The sequence below is a fragment of the Periplaneta americana genome, chromosome 5, assembly GCF_040183065.1.
Source record: "Periplaneta americana isolate PAMFEO1 chromosome 5, P.americana_PAMFEO1_priV1, whole genome shotgun sequence".
Lineage (NCBI taxonomy): Eukaryota > Metazoa > Arthropoda > Insecta > Blattodea > Blattidae > Periplaneta > Periplaneta americana.
The window spans coordinates 127254556-127274074 of NC_091121.1; the positions used below are offsets into that span (position 1 = coordinate 127254556).

The 19519-nt window shown below is 35.2% G+C and overlaps 1 protein-coding gene across 5 annotated transcripts in view; it reads left to right on the forward strand.

The window, feature by feature from the left end:
* The window catches only part of LOC138700177 (serine-rich adhesin for platelets-like), a 93548-nt gene that overhangs the window by 44144 nt on the left and 29885 nt on the right, over nucleotides 1-19519 (forward strand). For 3 of the 5 annotated variants that reach the window (XM_069826595.1, XM_069826596.1, XM_069826597.1), the window contains 3 exons: nucleotides 1758-6905; nucleotides 15522-15667; nucleotides 15749-15953. In XM_069826595.1, the coding sequence (XP_069682696.1) occupies nucleotides 1758-6905; nucleotides 15522-15667; nucleotides 15749-15953 (5499 nt within the window). Of the gene's footprint in view, nucleotides 1-1757; nucleotides 6906-15521; nucleotides 15668-15748; nucleotides 15954-16303; nucleotides 16326-19519 lie in introns of all 5 variants that reach the window. The other 2 variants (XR_011332286.1, XR_011332287.1) reach the window with 2 other exon arrangements.

Below are 19519 nucleotides of genomic sequence, written 5' to 3' on the forward strand. Positions count from 1 at the left end.
AAAACTTTAAAAGAGGTTATTAGAAGAATAGGAAGAGAAAGTGTTTTAAATTTTTTATTTTTTTTTTATGTTATTGGGTTATTTTACGACGCTGTATCAACATCTAGATTATTTAGCGTCTGAATCATATGAAAGTGATAATGCCGGTGAAATGAGTCTGGGGTCCAGCACCGAAAGTTACCCAGCATTTGCTCATATTGGGTTGAGGGAAAATCCCGGAAAAAACTTGCCCCGACTGGGATTTGAACCCAGGCCACCTGGTTTCGTGGCCAGACGCGCTGACCGTTACTCCACAGGTGTGGACCCAAAAGGTAAATACAAGAAGGATTACAGTATAATGTTTCTCAACCCTTCCTCCCACATCTTTGTAAAAGTGAACCTGGGGAAATTCCAACGCCAAGTACACAGCATACCTCTAGTGCAGGGGTCGTCAGCACAGAGCGTGCTGGGCCTAGCCTCTCTTACCTACGGAAAACGCAGTGCACTGTAGTGCTCTCATAGCTGCTAGCGGGTATGCTCTCTATCTCTCCCTGTTGCATGACGGTGCACACGGGACGGCACCGCGTACCCATTGAACATTTCAGCAAGTGCTGACGACCACTGCTCTAGTGGGAAGAGGCGCGAAATCGGTCAGTGCCTACTACCTACATGGCCAGATTAGATTCAAGTTTCGAACTGTGATGTCAAAGCATAAAGTGTGTAAGTTGGGAGATACAGCGAACATTAGTACTGGCATTGAACATGGTGTGTCCCAAACGGGCATTAATACTGTATGTATAGCAACATCAGACACTTCGGTTTTAGTGAACCTCGGATATAGTGAACGAAATATGCTTGTCCGTAGAGGTTCACTATAACCAGAGTTGACTGTATTTGTAATATTAGTTTGATCTTTCAGCAGTATATTTTAAGACATATCATAGGAGAAAATCGATAATATTTACATTCTGTAGAAACTTAATATTTTATGTTTGTCAGCATCTGTTAAAACCCGTGAACAAATTTGATGGAATAACTGTATTTTTATGAATGGAAATTATCATATTTAACCTTCTTGTTGCATATACACTGCTACACAATGCATGTAAATGCTAAATATTTCTTTTGTGGTAATATATTTCTTTCCCTCCTTTCCCCTTTTTGTTCTCTTTATCGGCCGATGAATTTATTAGCATAGCCATTTTATTGTGAATTTTATTTAATATTCGTATTTCTTTTCTTTTTATTATTATTTTGTTACATTTCCATTTTGTTATATTCTACCTTACGTTTTCCATATTAACCATTTGTACTAAATGAGTTGCTTTTACTAAATTCCAATGTATTTTACTTTCTTTTTTCTATTATTGTATTATTTTCATGTTGTTTAGTGTAGATTTTATTATGCTATTATTATTTTTTTTTTGTAATATGTTAGTATTCTGTTCTTTAACTTTTTGTTAAATTTTAACTGCTTGTAAACTTTGTGACCTGGTAGAGTGTAAGAGAAGCCCCTATGGCCTTAACTCTGCCAGTATAAATAAAGCATCATTTATATTCTTTATAAAATGTAATTTGTCTTGTAGCCTAAATTGTTTGTTGCACTTCCAATAATTTCAATGATAGCCTACCTAACTAGGGTTTCTATTAAAGAAAAAATTTAATTAAATATAAATATTCATTTAGAATTGATTAGAAGGCCGATTATTAAACCCTGGTTGGGACGGCTATCAATTATTATTATTATTATTATTATTATATTTCGTTCATTGTTTCAGCTCTCTGTCAGCATTCAGTTTCACATTTTCTTTGAAATCAGCAGCAACAGCAAACTTCGGGGATTTGGAAGAGCAGCGACAGTGTGAAGATAGTGTATTTTTATATAATTGTAAAGAGGAAGAAAATAATTATGGTCTAGACACTTGTGATCAGTCAAACGACATGGAATTCACTGAATCTATTGACGCTTATAACTATAATGCTCATCACAGAGGAAACGAGTTATCTAGTAACATAGATATAACAGAATCTTCGACTTACCACATTAATTTAATTGAAAAAAACTGTGTTTCGTCTAATATGTTTCCTGAATTTCAATCACACATTGAACCCAAAAACAAAGCAATTGAGAACAATAGAAGTGTTGCCAGTAATGCTTCTCTTAATATTTTAAATTCAAAGTTTACGCTGGAAGAACCTGTAGAAATAAAAAACAAAGAAACAACTTATCTCTTGAGCAAGGACATGCCATTTAATAAAGTATCAAATTTCAAATTGCAAAACAGTGTGCAAAATAAATCAGTTGATGTTAACAGTAATCAGAGAAGAAAAATAATGGCACATAGTCTAATAAATAAGAATATTAGCCATTCTGATATTGCTTTGAATAATCAAAATATAAATGAAAGTTCTGAACTCAATGAGAGTCTGCAGTTAACTAATCCTATAAAAAGACCGACATTTTTTAATAGTGGAGAAGGGGAAATGTTCAGAGCATTTATACCACAGAAGTATGAGTGTGATATGATTTCATCCTTCGGAAAAAATGTTGCTTGTGCTCTTTCCTCTGTTGACTGCAGTTCTAATAATATCCACAATTTAGAATTTACTAAAGAAATGGAACCAAAGGATGGCAAAAGAAACAAATCAATTGCAAAAGCAAATGATCATATGGAGTTTTCTGAGAGTGATAAAAACCGTTTTCTTTCTTGCTCAGATTACTTTGGAGAAGAAGTAATTCCTGAAAGTACAGAAGTGCCCAAGTACAGTTGTACTGTTGGTAGAGTTGGTAATGTGAATTCTATTAGCAGTGGTAGTTCAAAAAATCCAGAGTTACGTTTTGATATCAGTGATAAGTGCATTAGTCATGCAGTTGAAACTACCATGGACTTAACTAATACTTTAACAATTGCCCCAATATTTAGACCATCAAATGCAACTACACATATCAATGATTCACCAATACCATTAAAACAAGGGGAAACTGACTGTTTTGTAATGGTAAATCCAATGACATTAGATGTTTCATCTGAAGAAGAAAGGAAAATCCTGGTGCCTACCTTCACAAAAAAGTGTGACAGCATGAAAGTATCAAGCAAAATGAAAGAAAGACAAATTTTGATACCCTCATCAAATGAGAGTGATGACATGGAGTTATCAGGTACATTGACAGCAACACAAAGTTTGATGCCCACCTTTTCAAATAAGAGTGACTGCATAAAATTAAAAAGTACATTAAATGAAAAACAAACTCTGTTTCCCACTTTCTCAAATTCTAGTGACAACATGAAATTGTCAAGGACAATAAATGAAAGAAAAGATTTTATTCCTTCATTCTTTAAAGAAAGTGACAACATGGAATTGACAAGCACATTGAAAGGTACACCAACTTCAGTACACACATCCTCAACAGAGTGTGAAAATATGAAATTAACAAACACATTGAAAGATACACAAAGTTTGGTGCCCACGTTCTTAAATGAGAGTGAGGGCATGGAATTAACAAGCACATTGAAAGAAAGACAAATTTTGATTCCCACTGTTTCAAAGAAGAGCGATATTGAATTAATGAGCTCGTTGGAAGGGACACAAACTTCTATGCATACTTTTTCGAAAGAATGTGACAGCATTGAATTAGCAAGAACATTGAATGAAAAACAAATGTTTATGAACACATCAAAAAAGAATAACAACATAGATTTAATGGACACAACAGTGGAACAACAAACTCTCCTTCCTGCTTTCTCAAAATCGAGTGACAATATGAACTTACCAAGTACAATAGATGAGAAAAGAGATTTTATTTCTGCTTTTTATGGAGAAAGTGACAACATGGAATTGACAAGCACATTGAAAAATATACGGACTTCAGTATCCACCTGCTCAAAAGAAGGTGACAGCGTGAAATTAAGCACAGAAAAAGAAAAGCAAAGTTTGATATTCTTTTCAGCAGAGTATGAAAATACGGAAGTAACAAATACATTGAAAGATGCACAAAGTTTGATGCCCACGTTCTTAAATGAGAGCGAGGGCATGGAATTAACAAGCACATTGAGAGAAAGACAAATTTTGATTCCCACTTTCTCCAAGAAGAGCAATACTGAATTAATGAGCTCGTTGGAAGGGACACAAACTTCTATGCATACTTTTTCGAAAGAATGTGACAGCAATGAATTAGCAAGAACATTGAATGAAAAACAAATGTTTATGAACACATCAGAAAAGAATAACAACATAGAATTAACAGGCACAACAATGGAACGACAAACTCGGCTTCCCACTTTCTCAAAATCGAGTGACAACATTAACTTACTAAGTACAATAGATGAGAGAAAAGATTTTATTTCTGCTTTCTATGAAGAAAGTGACAACATGGAATTGACAAGCACATTGAAAAATATACAGACTTCAATGCCCACCTGCTCAAAAGAAGGTGACAACGTGAAATTAAGCACAGAAAGAGAAAAGCAAAGTTTGATATCCTTTTCAACAGAGTGTGAAAATACGGAATTAACAGATACATTGAAAAATGCACAAAGTTTGATGCCCACATTCTTAAATGAGAGTGAGGGCATGGAATTAACAAGCGCATTGAAAGAAAGACAAATTTTGTTTCCCACTTTCTCAAAGAAAAGCAGTATTGAATTAATGAGCTCGTTGGAAGGTACACAAACTTCTATGGATACTTTTTCGAAAGAATGTGACAGCAGTGAATTAGCAAGAACATTGAATGAAAAACAAATGTTTATGAATAACAGCATAGAATTAACGGGCACAACAGTGAAACAACAAACTTGGCTTCCCACTTTCTCAAAATCGAGTGACAACATGAACTTACTAAGTACAATAGATGAGAGGAAAGATTTTATTCCTGCAGTCTGTGGAGAAAATGACAACATAGAATTGATAAGAACATTGAAAGATACACCAAATTTAGTACCCATTTTCTCAAAAGACAGAGACAATATGGAATTAGGCACAGTAAATGAAACACACAGTTTGATATCGTCAACAGAATGTGAAAATACGAAATTAACAAGCACATTCAAAGATACAAACAGTTTGATTTCTGCCTTCTCGAACCAGAGTGACAGTATAAAGTCAACGAGCACATTCAAAGAGGGACGATTTTTTATGCTTGCCTCAAATGAAAGTGGCAGCATGGAATTATCAAGCACATTGAAAGGTAGACAAACTTTAATGCCCATCTTCTCAAAATCGGATGAAAACGAGGAAATAAGTACATTTAGAAACAGAGAAAGTTTAATAAACTACTCCTCAAATATTGACAATATGGAATTAACATTAAAAGAGAAACATCGCTCGGAAACAACATGTTCAGCAATACAGGGAAACCTTGGTGAGTCCTATCAAAAGGAAAGTAATAGTAATGTTCTTTCAAATACTATAAACAGATGTGAAGTTCCATTAAGTGAATCTGCTTTAACTCATGGTGGGGTGTTAAAGAACATAAGACCAATGAACTGCAATGAACTGTTAAGTCGTTCTGGAAATGACACAACCACAGAATTAACAAGTGTGTTGTTGAATTTCAGTCCTATAACAGAAAAAAGTACGTCCGACATTCGTAGTTCCATGAAAATAACAAGTCAAGTAAATCAGCAAACAAGTTTTCATTCAGTAAATATGTCAAGTGAATTACGTCTTCCTATAAAAACCATACCCATGAGTGAAGATGTAATTGAAATGTCTACATCATGTAAAAATAACAGTAATATGAAACAAAATGGTAATTCAGAAGATATCACTAATTCACTTCCAGAGGTGTCTAATATGGAATTGATAACCAGAAAAAAAGTGGATGGTGTGACATATGCGACAAATAAGTTGGTTGATTTAGATCTTGCCACTTCTATGAATAAGGTTATAAAAGAAGTTTCCAATGAAACTGACATGAACTCTACACGTAGTCTGAATGTAAGTCTTGAATCATGCGAGGACACTCAACAAATACCAACTAATGATTCAAGTGTTCTTAGATTGAACGATAAGAAAATATTAATGACCTCACATAAAGAAATGATTAAAAATGTTCAAATATGTAGGCAAGAATCTGACAATATGAAGGAAGACCAAATTGTAAATAGAATATTAATGAAATCAGGTATTCCTTATGGTTCTGTAACTCCACATAATATTCCCATGAAAGTGGTGTTGAACGCTAAAAATGGTTGCATAACTGAAAGCAATATGCAAGAAAATTCATTGTTGAATGTTAGATCATTACATAATATTGAACAAAATGCTTCATATGACTGCACTAATTTGAATGAATCACATGAAATTCCATTGGAAGAGAAGAATCCTGAAATGTTATGTGAAGATAATAGCATCATAAATCTTGATCCGAAAGAAAAACTTGACAATTTACAACTGAAGAATTCAACATCACTGTTAGATGAAATGAACTTGAGTGATATTGAAGACTTGTCAGTTTCTGATTTATCATGTAAACAATATAAACTATTAGGTGAAATGAGCTCGAGCGATACTGAAGACTTCTCATCAGTTTCTGATTCACCATGTAAACAACTTATGGAAAGTATAAAAAATGCAAATAAAAGCATAAAAGAGATAATGTCCATATCAAATGCGCAACACACGTTCAGTAACCATTCTGCTCATTGTTTGGCGAATAACGATAATGAAGGCAGCATATTGGCGTCGGAAGTACACGTTATTAGTGAAAAGTGCAAAGTGAAGTCAATTACAGATGCTGACACAAGTTTTAAAAATGAACATTTAATAATTGATAATAAAAATGAAGTTGTAACAAGAGAAGCTACCAGGAATTTTTCACAGGAAAATATGGAAAAAGTAACTATGCTGCAAGAAAGTGATACTATCACAAATGGCAGTTTCATGAAACCTTCTATAGAAGAACAAATTAGGGAGCAGGAATTAAGGTCAGTGATATTGCATTATTGTTCATTTTATATGTCTTTCCTGCCACATTTTAAAATTTTATTTTATATTCGCAAGTTTTTTGCATGTTGTGTGTCAGTCAAGTTAGACTGTTTATCCTTCATTTACCCCTTTTTCATTCCCTTCTCTCTCAAATGTATATTTTTGTTGCTTATGTAGAGATACCATCCTCTCAATGAGATTCTGGCTGATAGGTTCATCTATTATCAGACAGTAAATTTCATTTGACGATATGTGTCAGAGGAAGAACAATAATTGTTTGTATGCATCTGAAGTCTGATTAGTGTAATAGGTAGCTAGTCGGTGATGTATGCAATGGAGTGAGAAAGGAACTGGCCACCCTACCCATTATCTCCTGGCCTAGTTGCCTTATAAGTGGTGCCTTCTTAGTATCATTTGTGAGGTTCAGACCTGTCTTCGGACAGTTGACTAAACAACAACTGGAGATACCATTTTCTGCTTTAAATTATACACAATTTCAAAAAGATTGCAAAATCTTTTGTGAGGTTGTAGGACAAGGACATTTGGAGCTGTTTGAGATAGGGAATGCATATCTGCCGAAACATCCTCTCACAGCAGAGCTACGTATTTGTAAAAGTGCAGCCTCTGCAGATGGACACGTTGCTTGAAATCACTGGCCCATTTGGTACCTGGTAACTGCATCCGTGTTTCAAAAGAATTGTGATAAAAACTTTGTGGGGTTGTAGGGCAGGACATTTGGAGTCCTTTGAGGTAGAGAATACATGTCTGCCAAAGCCTCTTTTCAGAGCTGCGTCATTGCAAAAGTGCTAACCCCTACAGATAGGCAAGTTTCAAAAGCCCTTTCTGTGCCTGATAACTATCTGGGCAGGAAACAACAAGCAAGCAATACTTTAGGCAAGAATTGGTACATTTGGGTAATAGTAGGCAATAGTGTCTCCATGTATCAATGTTAGGTGTGATATGGCTGCATTGTCTCTTGCCCTGAGTTGCAGTCTGTGTTGACACTGTACATTGAATGCATCGTCATTGATCATTCCTTGTTCAGGCCAGTAAGTAGTGGAGCAGTGACAAGAGAAGAGCATAACATAATCACTTGTTTACATTTAATTTATTACGAACTGAGATACTTCAAATGTATTTCAAATTGAAAATAATGTTTTATGACACAAAATAAACACAACAAATGTTCAGCACAATCATTATGTTTGTTTTGAGGTCCACAATTTATGACTGAGCCACTCCTCTCTCATGTCACTATTTTACTGTGCTAATACATCTGATCAGGGATTATCACATTTACAGTGACATAGCTCTGAATGGAGACTTTGGCAAACATGCATCTCCTATCTCAAATGGCTCCAAATGTCCTGCCCTACAAATCCACAAATGATTTTGTAGTCTTTTTGATCATATGAGACTTTTGGATTTTAATGTACATCTGGCAATAATAGTGGTAGTTGTGAAGTTTAATCATGAAGTCCCTCATTTATGAAAAACGAAATATGAAATAAAAAAAAATTAGAATTCTAGAGTAACAAGTCATGCTTTGAATATATATTGCAAGTTGAAGTAATGAAATGAAATTGGTTAGACAAGTGAAAATTAAAGAAGTGTAAATTATTTCCACAGTGAAGGTGACACACTAAGTCCCTCTTTTCCCAGTAACCACTGTTTTTCATTCTCCAATAGTGTCAGTGATGGAAAATGTCGTGATGGTGCATATCCTAAATACAGAGTGTTTGCTTCAAATATGGGCTGAGAGAATGGACCGAATTGCAGTTAGCTGATGTTATGTCACTCTAAGACCATGTAATGTGTGTACCCATCTTGCAGTTTAGTTCCGTAGGTGCCTTTGTTCTGCAGTTTGCAGTGTAATAATTCTCCTGAAGATCAAGACGTGTTATGCAGTGTGCAGAGTGATATGTCTCTTAAAAATCAAGATGCATCATTATTTTTAGTGTCGGTTTTTTTCAAATGTAATTTCAGTATATGTGTCTTAAATTAGATAGATCATTGAAATGTCAGCTAAAATGTTCATGTTAGAATAGTGAATTTTTATGTATGACACATATTTGGGAAACCGACTCATGTCAAGACGTGTATGCAATTTAGAGAAAGATTCCCTGACATTTCAGTTCCAAATAGAGAAACAGACAAATTGTTCTTAGATTAAGGAAACTGGGATCACTAAATGCTATATTTCCAAAATCGAAATGAAGGATTCTAACAGAATAAAAATGCTATGAGATTGATGCACCAGTGGAATGTTCTCCAAAGAAATCTCTATGTCTTATTTCACAGGAAGTAGGCATTTTTAAAACTTCCACAATTTTTATCTGATTTCAATGAAAGTTTAATCACTAATTAATTCCTTCCATTAAGATCAGATGATGTTGAAATTTTCAAATTTTTTGATTTGTAAATCTGATCCATAAAAAAAAAATAGAAAAATGTATAGGCCTGTTATACCAATAAATCAGATTACACGTAAATGAATAAAGATTTTTTCTAGTTTCATGGCTTAATGTCTAGCTGAATAATTGAGTAATGGAATTGTTTACTGTTTTTTGCTTTTTCTTTAATTTAATTATTTATTGTCTCTTTAACTTATAGCTAAAGTCATATCACAACATTCTTTATAATAAAAACTTATTTTGACAATAATATCACATTTAACAATTTACATTATGTAATTTTATCAAATAATCCAGTTCGTTTAAAAAATTTCAAGACACTAATGCAACTAAAAAGGTTCCCAAGAGATCTTGCTATATGCATGGAGATTTTTAGTTATTATTAGAGAGTGAAATATTTCGCGAAAAAATATTTGTCAGCATCTAATTACAGTAAATATACATCCTTCAATCCATTTATGCCTGATTTGAACTCGCGAAATCCATATCAAGTCTGGAATTTCTTATGTTTTTGCGAAAATGACGCGATTTTTTAAGCAATTCGTGAATAATGTGCGCGAATTTTCAATTTTTAATGTTTTTGTACTACAATCGATAGCCATAGCATAGATAAGGTTGATATTTATGATCGCTAGTATTGCACATTTGAATCTGAATCTGTTTTAGTTCAAATACCTGGTCTGAACACACTCCTGATGTATGTGATGTATGTAGCAACATTCAAGAATCGTGTCGTAAGCGTTGTTAGCCTGCTGAATGCATCCTTTGTTCATATTATTTTGGAGCATGTTGTGTGTGCGTGTTTTATTTGTTTATAGTGCCGCGCATAGGCGAAAGAACATTATTGTGTCCCTGTGAAAGTAAGGCTACGAGAATGCCTAATAATAAAATATCTGCAAGGACAGAGTTTTCCAGTATAAAAAGCATGGGTTTTATTGCACAGACAAAAGTACAGTCATGTGTAAATTTTGTGATTGTCAGGTCTCATGGGAAAGAGAGATACTGTTGAAAAACATTTGAAATCGGCAAAACATGTATTGGCAATTAATTTTCGCAAGGAAGACAAACGAATTGCAGAGAGTGGTGAAAAACAAGCTGAGCTCTGGTGAAGAAGTGGACATTATTTCTGTACTGCAAGGAATGACCATAAACTATCCTGATTTTGCACAATCTGTACTTCGAGTTATGTGGATGCCATGTGGAAATGCAGACTGTGAATGTTTCTTTTCATCATACAATAATGTTTTGTCTGATAAATGCCAATGTTTGTCAACAGAAAATGTCAATCTTTTTTCTAAAATGTTTTTTGAAAGGTAGGGTATTTATCATGCTATTAAAGCTATGTATTTTGAAAATATCGAAAAATTCAATTGAAAACACTGATTTTCCCATTTGAAAATCCCACAGTTGAACTCGACAAAAAATTCCAATCTCTAGTTATAATCGTAGCTGATTATATTGAGGACAGTCCCGGAAGATATCTTTGACAGAAAGATTTTCACTGCAAGTGTTACAAACTGGAGGAGGTTTCTTGTTTAGTAAATAATCATAGGTGAGCTTGATATATCCAATACCTAGTCAGTTGATGAGAACCTGATTCCTTTGGGATAGATGTTTGGTTGGATAGGATAAACTGGAAGCAGATCTAATTTCCCTGAGTTTGCTAGTAGATGTTTGAAATCAATTGGTGTACCATGTATCATTAAATTTTTTATTAAGGTGAGTGGCTATATCATTATGCCACGTATCAATATCCATTTCCTATATAGGAAAACAAGTTGCTTCTTTCGCTGCCATATCGATTTCCATGCAAACCTTGATGGAAAGAGATCCAGACTACGATGCTTTGTTTTGATTGTAGATCTCGATGTAGTAATATTGAATTTCATTGATCAGTGGAGATTTAGAGAATGAGTTTATGTAGGGCTTTTTGTAGAAGATTGAGAATCAATAAAGAGTAGATGTCAGTTGTCATCAGAATGTTTCATTACATTCCCAAAGGCTTTTTTATTTCATATACTTCAGAAGAGTAAATGTGTACAAGCTATGCAGCATTATGTGAGTAGAATAGACTATTGCACATGCAGTACCGTCTTCAATTTTGGAACCATCCTTATAAATATGAAGATAATTTGGATATTATCCACAAATTTCGTTGAACAATAGTTGGTAAATTTTTCTCTTTGTTCTTTTGGATATTTACAACATATGGTACATTGATCCTCCAAGGTAGTAAATTTGTTTGTATTTTTGAACAGAAATCCTTCAGATTTCATTGAGGTATTTCTTTAATCTTACAGAAAATGGTATGGAATGTGTTAATTCCGAAAGCATTTCATCAAACATATTGGAGAAGACATACATATACAATCTAGAGTTCGAAAAGGCAGCTGTTTTGAGAGCATAATTAATGCTTAGTTGTTTTCGTCAAATGTATAATGGTGCTTTACCAGCACCTTTTATAAATATACTGGTGATGGGACTAGTTAAAAATTGCCCCAAAGCTATATGTAGAGCTGAAGTCTGTATTGTATCAAATGTTTTCAAAATAGTAGGTCTTGCTGAATTATACACTGCTGTTGTTTAGTCAACTGTTCAAAGACAGATTTGAACCTCATAAGTGACACTAGTAAGACATCACTCATGAGGCAACCAAGCCAGGATATAATGAGTTAGGGTGATAAGTTTCTTTCCCCCTCCATTGCATACATTGCTGATTACAGTGGAATTCATATCTCCTGACATTGTGCAAGCGTGACATCAAACTGCAGAGTGGATGATGCATGCTACACCAAATTCGTCTGTTAGGAGGGATGAGCGGGCAGAATTAAAAACATGTTCCGTTCTCAATAAGAAAACAGTGTATGGTATTTAAAAAACATAGCTTTAAAGTGATGTTTGCTATTCCAAGGGGAAAACCAATGGTGTGTCTTCATCCTCTGCTATCATCACCAACATCATCGTCGTCATCAACACCAATATCACTGTCATTTTCATCAGTATCATCTGTGTCACTCTCGTCTTGTAAGTTAATAATAATTGGTTTCACAATATCTTGACATCCTATTTTATTCGTGAAATCCTCTTCTTTCAACTTCTCTGCGTGTTTCACATAAGCAATCTAGTTTTCCCTAGTCATGCTATTAAGTTCGTCATAAATTAGTTTTTCCACATTTGACATTCTGAAGATCGTATTTTTTTTTTTAGCGACTTCCATTTCTCCTGGGCCAAAAAATTAATTCACATTATATTGGCAATGATAGGACAGAAGCCTCACAACTTCATGCTCCTTTCAGTGGCCAGTTGATCGAGTTCATATAATTTTATCACTACTTTTGAAAGCCTGAAAAATTTTGTTTCTAAGGGAGAGGAATGAATGCCTTTATGTTCCAGCCACTCCATGATTTCATGTTTTCTGTTGGACATTTTGGGGATTTTGTTTATGCGAACAGAATGATAGGGTGCCATTATAATTATACTGCTTTCTTCTGAAAAATTAAAGTCACTTCCTCGCGATAATCGCTAGTTCTTTTAGACTAAAACACCCATTTGCTATTAGGAATGAAACAAGTTTTTGCCGAACCTACATGACAAATAGTCTGTTTCCCTACAGGCACTTTGAGACCCCCATTTCTAGACGAATCCTGCCAACATATTTTGAATGTATGATTTTGGTTCACCCACGTTTTGTTCATGTAAAATATAAGCCTAGTGTTACCTGATTCCCTGATGTGGTGCATTGTGCACAAGAACTACAATCTGGCCGCAACTATATCATTTCATTCCATTACAAATTTTCGTTCATCATTAGTTTTTCTGTACCAGAATCCGTGTTGTATCATAGTCTCTGAGTGGAAGAAACAGAACCACTGTAACCAGTTTTTTCATTCAGCAAAGGCGATAATTTCTTAGTTGTTGAGAATTCTCTTGTATTATAGAATTAACAAATGGTGCAGCTGGAGGCAGTGATTTTGGCAGGTGACCTTGATGACATTTCCAGTAGGCAAGCCAATATTGTTTGTGTAAGCTGCATGAATGAGATGCGATAAAATTCTGAGTCGTTTATATTTTCATACCAGCAGCTCATATCAATTATCATTATTATGAAACACTCAACGGTACAGTCCAATTCAAAGAATACCTTAAATAGCCTACATGTAAATGACTTTCGTTCGTAATGATTTTACAATACATCTCCATTTTCTAAATTAAAAGGAAAAAGCATTGTGTGTGTGTGTGTGTGTGTGTGTGTGCGTGCGTGCGTGCGTGCGTGCGTGTTTTTTTTTTTTTTTTTTTTTTTTTTTTTTTTTTTTTTTTTTTTTTTTTTTTTTTAAGGGTAGGATTATATATAACAGGGAAATGATTCAGACAGCAAATTTTGTTTAGGGTACTGAAAGTGTTAGGGCTGGCTCTGGTTTCTCGCTAAAAATGTATTTGAAGGACTGAATACTTTTCAGTTAAAACGTGTAATAAAATTCTGTGAGTTTTATTACAGTATCTAATTTTATGGTCCTCAAGTTCAGTCAGCCTCTAACTGAAGTACTTGGGGGGATAAAATTGTCAAATGTATAGGACTGTCATCCCTTCTGCTATACTGCTACTAATGCCGATTATCTGCAAAAATGAAAATGGGGAGAGTCTCTCCTTAAACATAAATACTATTTATAGAAAATCTATATATAAAGATTCTAAGTTAGGTTAGGTCAGGTCACGTCACGGTGGCTATGGGAGGGTTAGGATGACCCTTTGCACTGAGCCTATTGTGCACCCTGACTGTTATGGAATGAATGAGGATGAGAGTGTACCAGCCCATCAGCTGCATGTGACCCTTCACCCACTCACCCAATGGGGGCCTTCTATCCTCACCTGCTCTAAGTTCGTATCAACAAAGTGACCATGCAGCACAGGATCCATTCCAACAGTCCTTCCAAGGTGTCGAAGCTCTTAAGGAATGAATCCTGGCAGAGAGATTTCAGAAGGCTGGGAACCCAGGAACGGTTATGAGGAGGATGCCCCCTCCTGTAAGCAGATGAAGACATGCGACTTGACCTGAATATGTCTATTGAACAAGATAAAGAAGATGAATGATATGATATGAAATCTAAATTCTTTTTCTACACAGGAGGGGCAGGGAAGATGGACCCTGGCAATGAAAATTCCACCTAGCATTTGTCTAAGTAACTGTGGAAAACCACGGAAAAACCACAGACAGTTTGGTCGGCCTGGAAATCAAACCATGGACCTCCCAAATGAGAGTCCCATGCGATATGCATGAGCCTGGCTCGGTTGTAAAAGATTCTAAAAATATAATAGAAAAAAATAATTATCATTAGTTTTATTATTTCAATAAAAATATTGGTTTTGTAAACCAAAAATAAGGAACACCTTTTAGAACTTTAGAGAAAAGATCATATTTTCCACAGACAGTTGTGGGCTTCTGAGTCCTGTAATATGGATAACTTTACTTTTAATAATTTGATAGCAGTATGTTTTTCTGACTGCCTTGTCTCCTTTAATGTACCACTGCACTTTTTCCTATATTGTACACCTAAAAATAGTAAACTGAATTACCTGAACACAAAAGCAAAAATATAAGAAGTTCTCTTCGTGGAATTCTGGCTGTTACCATAGTTAGCATAGAGGACATTGTGTAATTAGTTTATTAGAAACCAAATCATTTTCATTTAAAAAAGAAAAGGTTTGTTCAGTGATATAGTGTATTTAAATTGGGGAATCAATATACTTTTTTTTTTACTAATGGTGGATACTTGACTGTTCGTTGTTTATCCATATGAAGCTAGTTACATAGAACAATTTACTGACATAGTCATTGCCCAGGGTGTGCAGTAGAAGGCTAGTCTATGCTACATCCTGTATGAGATGAGGTATGATGGAGATTTGTAGGGATGCCACAGGGGAACTGGAGTGCCCCTGTATTATCTTCAATGTACTGTTTATTGTGAGTGAATTTAAAATAATTGGTGTAACGGTGCATCATTTCCATCTCTGTGACAGATTGCATCTATCATTCAGCCATACTTCAACTATTGCAAACTACCATACTCACTGCATAGTGGATCAGTACCAGCTGATAATCTAAATTACTTATAGCTATGTGTTTAATGTACATTAGAATGAGATTTAGTAGATAGTGTCGCATATTTTTCAATTGTACAAATAAAAAAATATTTTATTTAACAGGTCTGGATGTGTTTGGAGAATTTGTGACTTCAGTGCAGAAATGTGGATTTTTGAGTACCTTGACAGATCACTGAAATTATTTGTAAAACTTGTTCCATGTCACATTAAACCTGTTACCGACATATACCTTCTTTCCAATGTATCAGGTAAGCAATATTGGTGAAATATCAGTCATTCACCACTTTTTTCGTTTGCTGATTGTTTCAATAAAATTTTATTGCTTTCAGAAAATACAGATCCTATTCTGAAATTGATGCACTACATTCTTCAAAGCACATTTAATGAGCAGACTTTGAAATCAATTTGCAAGTCTGTAGAAGATATTATGAAAGTTCTGGAAGCATTGTCAAATGAAGTAAACAAACTGAATGAATTTGCAAGGGATTTATTTTACTTAGATATGATGGAGATGGCAAAAATTGAGAGTAACTGGTAAGATTTGATTATATTTTTACTTTCAGAATAAAATAGGATGACTGTATGAGAGGCTATAACAATTATTGTGATTGTTTTAAAATGATTCTGTGGATATTGATTATTCAAAATGCTAATGCTTCTTAAAAAGTAGTGTTAAAAAATTGATACAGACTTTCTGATATATTTCACAACAGTTGATTTCTTGTTGTCTTGTTGCTAGCGTGATAATTTTATTACTGAATGTAGATTAGTTTTTTTTTTTTTTTTTTTTTTTTTTTTTTTTTTTTTTTTTTTTTAACTATTATTCGAAAGACATAAATAAAATAATTAAATGGGAACTTTCTTTTTCGATTGCACACAAAAAGGACCTTATTTATAGTTCCAAAGGTAAGACATTTGACTGCATTTGTATATTATACAGTTTAAGTAGATACGTGTAATTTGCACAGATTTAAATAAAGTAGAGAGGAACAGAGATTAAGAGTGAGAATAAGGTTCTTAGGAAAATATTTGGAGCTAAGAGGGATGAAGTTACAGGAGAATGGAGAAAGTTACACAACGCAGAACTGCATGCATTGTATTCTTCACCTAATATAATTAGGAACATTAAATCCAGATGTTTGAGATAGGCAAGGCATGTAGCACATATGGGCGAATCCAGAAATGCATATACTGGGTGTTCAGTTCAAAATGTGTCTTGGCTCGCTGTATGCCGTCATGTGGCTAGCTGATGAGCCTAGAGAATTCAATCTTCCTACACTTCCGCAGCTCAGGTGTATAATCTAAGAGGCAGAGAAGTTGGCTAGCAAGTACGGCGTTCATTCTGAAGAGTATGTGCCGATACGTACGGTAACGCCGGTAGTGGCAGGAATGTGAACTGTTTGGAAATACGTACTGTCGGGATAAGGGGAGAGGGTTAAGATGATTACTTACGTATTTGTTGACATTAACTTCGACGGTCAACATGGACACGGAGCATTTGATTTGTGTTGTGGAATGTTACCGTACGCAACCGATGATAACAAATACCCTGCGTACGACTTGCCGGCGCAAAACACAGTTCGAAAGAGGTTATGGTAGCACACAGACCGTACAGACTGCCATCTGTTGCTATGACGTTCAAGTTATACCGTACACATTCTCAAGTTCAGATTGAAGAACGCCTTAAATAATAGGCAACTTCTCTAACATATAAGCTGAAACTCGCTTCAAATCGGTGACCCAACAACAGTGAACACTCAGTAGAATGTTAGTTGGGAAGCCAGAGGGAAAAAGACCTTTGGGGAGGCCGAGACGTAGATGGGAGGATAATATTAAAATGGATTTGAGGGAGGTATGATAGGGACGATGACAAGGCTTATGTGAGTGTGGTAATGAACCTGCGGGTTCCTTAAAAGCCATTTGTAAGTAAGTAAGATATTCCATATTGTAATAATTATTTGTACGCGGGCGCGCACACACATACACACACAATCGAACCCATTTTTAAGAAATCTCTAAGAATTACTTTCCTCCCCCCCATATTTAGGTGTTTCCCTTAAAAAGGAGGGGGTGGTTATATAAAATGGGAAGGAAAGACTTAAAATAGCTAGTACTAACACTTGTGTTTAATTTACAGAATAAATTCATTTGTCAAAGTAATCATATTTTGTGATTTAAAATCTGCAATTCAGGCTGCTGTTTCATTTACATCAGAAGTCAGGAGAGTGAGAGAAATCTATACAAAAATTTAAATTTCTGCATACAAAAGGAGACAAAAAATAGTTGCTTTACAATGAATACCTTCTCATTGTGGAAGGAAATGAAAGGAACTGCAGTCTGAGATTTCGTATTATTCAGAGGTAAATTTACATTAAGAAGTTATTATTAGAGGGCTCATGAGAGAGACTTCTCTCTAAATATTGTCTTTCAGATCTTCTAAAGTGTGGGCATTGTATCTATGCGGAGCAGTCAAATGAAAAGGGTCAGATGCCAAAAAGTATGATAGAACATTTACAGTGAAACCTCTCATTACAGACACTCCTCATGTATGGACAGATTTTTATATCCCTGCTGAAATATAGAAATAATGATAAATTTAACTCTCGATTACAGACACTCTCAGACATGGACGCGGACAGCTGTTTCACAGTCCTAAAGCTTGCTTTACCTCCTGACTGCGGACAGAACTTGGATTTCAAGACCTAATGTGTTACAAAAATGGAAAATTTAGTTTTGAGAACTGTACAGAAATTCCTTGACATGAAAGAAGACAATAAGGATCTTGTAGGCTACCACTAGCCCAGCTGGCTACCCCTTGTTAGCTGAAAGCGGGTGGATAAACAAAGTCATAAAACTTAACCTGTTTGATGGGTCCAAGGCTTCTGCGATCTTGAAATTGTATTCGACACATGATAGGATTAGTAGGATTATTCTCTTCACTTTAGTCAGTTGTACTGTTTCGAGAGACATGGCACCTGAAAATAAAGGTTAAGTTGAAAATTGTAAATTACAGTACTGCATAATAATTGTAGTACTGTATTTTCCTTTGCAGTCTTATCTACTGTAGTTTAAAGTTGCAAAGAATTTATTGTAGTATACTATATTTAGAATTAAATTACAGTAATACATTTCATTTAAAGCATGAAGGGATACATAATGCATATTATAAATTTACTGTTAAATTGGGGAGCCTCCCTCCCAATAAAGGACACCTCCCAGATGCGGACAGATTGTTATGTCCCTTCGATGTCTGTAAGTGAGAGGTTTCACAGTACTTACTTAGCTGAAGCTTTTCCCAACAAATCTCTGAATCATATTCCTCATGGTGTTGGCAGTATGTGGGCGGGCATTATCATGAAGAAGGATAATGCCGTTCGATAGCATTACAGGGCGTTTTGACTTAATGGCGCATCTTAGTATCTGCAAAGTTTCTTCATAACACTGTGCATTGATTGTAGCCCCATGCTCGAGAAATTCAACAAGCAGAGGACTCCTAGAATTGAAGAAGAATGTCAATATGGCTTTACCGGAACTTGTGTGTATTGCTTTGGACTTTTTCGGTGGGGGAGAATCTATGTGTTTCTGTTGTTGGCTTTGCCGTCTGCTCTCCAGTTCAATATGATGACACCACAATTCATCCCCAGTGACAATACGAGACAGAAATGCATACTCTTCCTCATGGTATCATTGCAAGTAACCCAGTGAACCAGCCATTCTGTTGGTTTTTTGCTCCTCCGTCAAGTGATGTGGAACCAATTGTGCGCAGAGTTTTCTGTAATGCAGGTGCTTTGTCTCAAAGACGTGTATGTGACTTATTCCCACCAAACGACGAAGTTCTTCCACAGTGATCCGTCGATTTCCTCGTATAAATCTATTAACCTCAGGAATAACAGCAAGAGTGATGGCACGATGAGCTTGTTCTGGGTGAGCATCATCTTGCAGTGACACGTGTCCCTCTCGGAATCTTTTGTGCCATTCCAGTACACGCGAACATGACATGCTGTGTTTGCTGTAAACAGCAGACATGCGATGATGGATTTCTTTTCCTTCTACTCTTTCACCAGTCAAAAATCGCACTACACCTCACTGTTCTTCTTTAC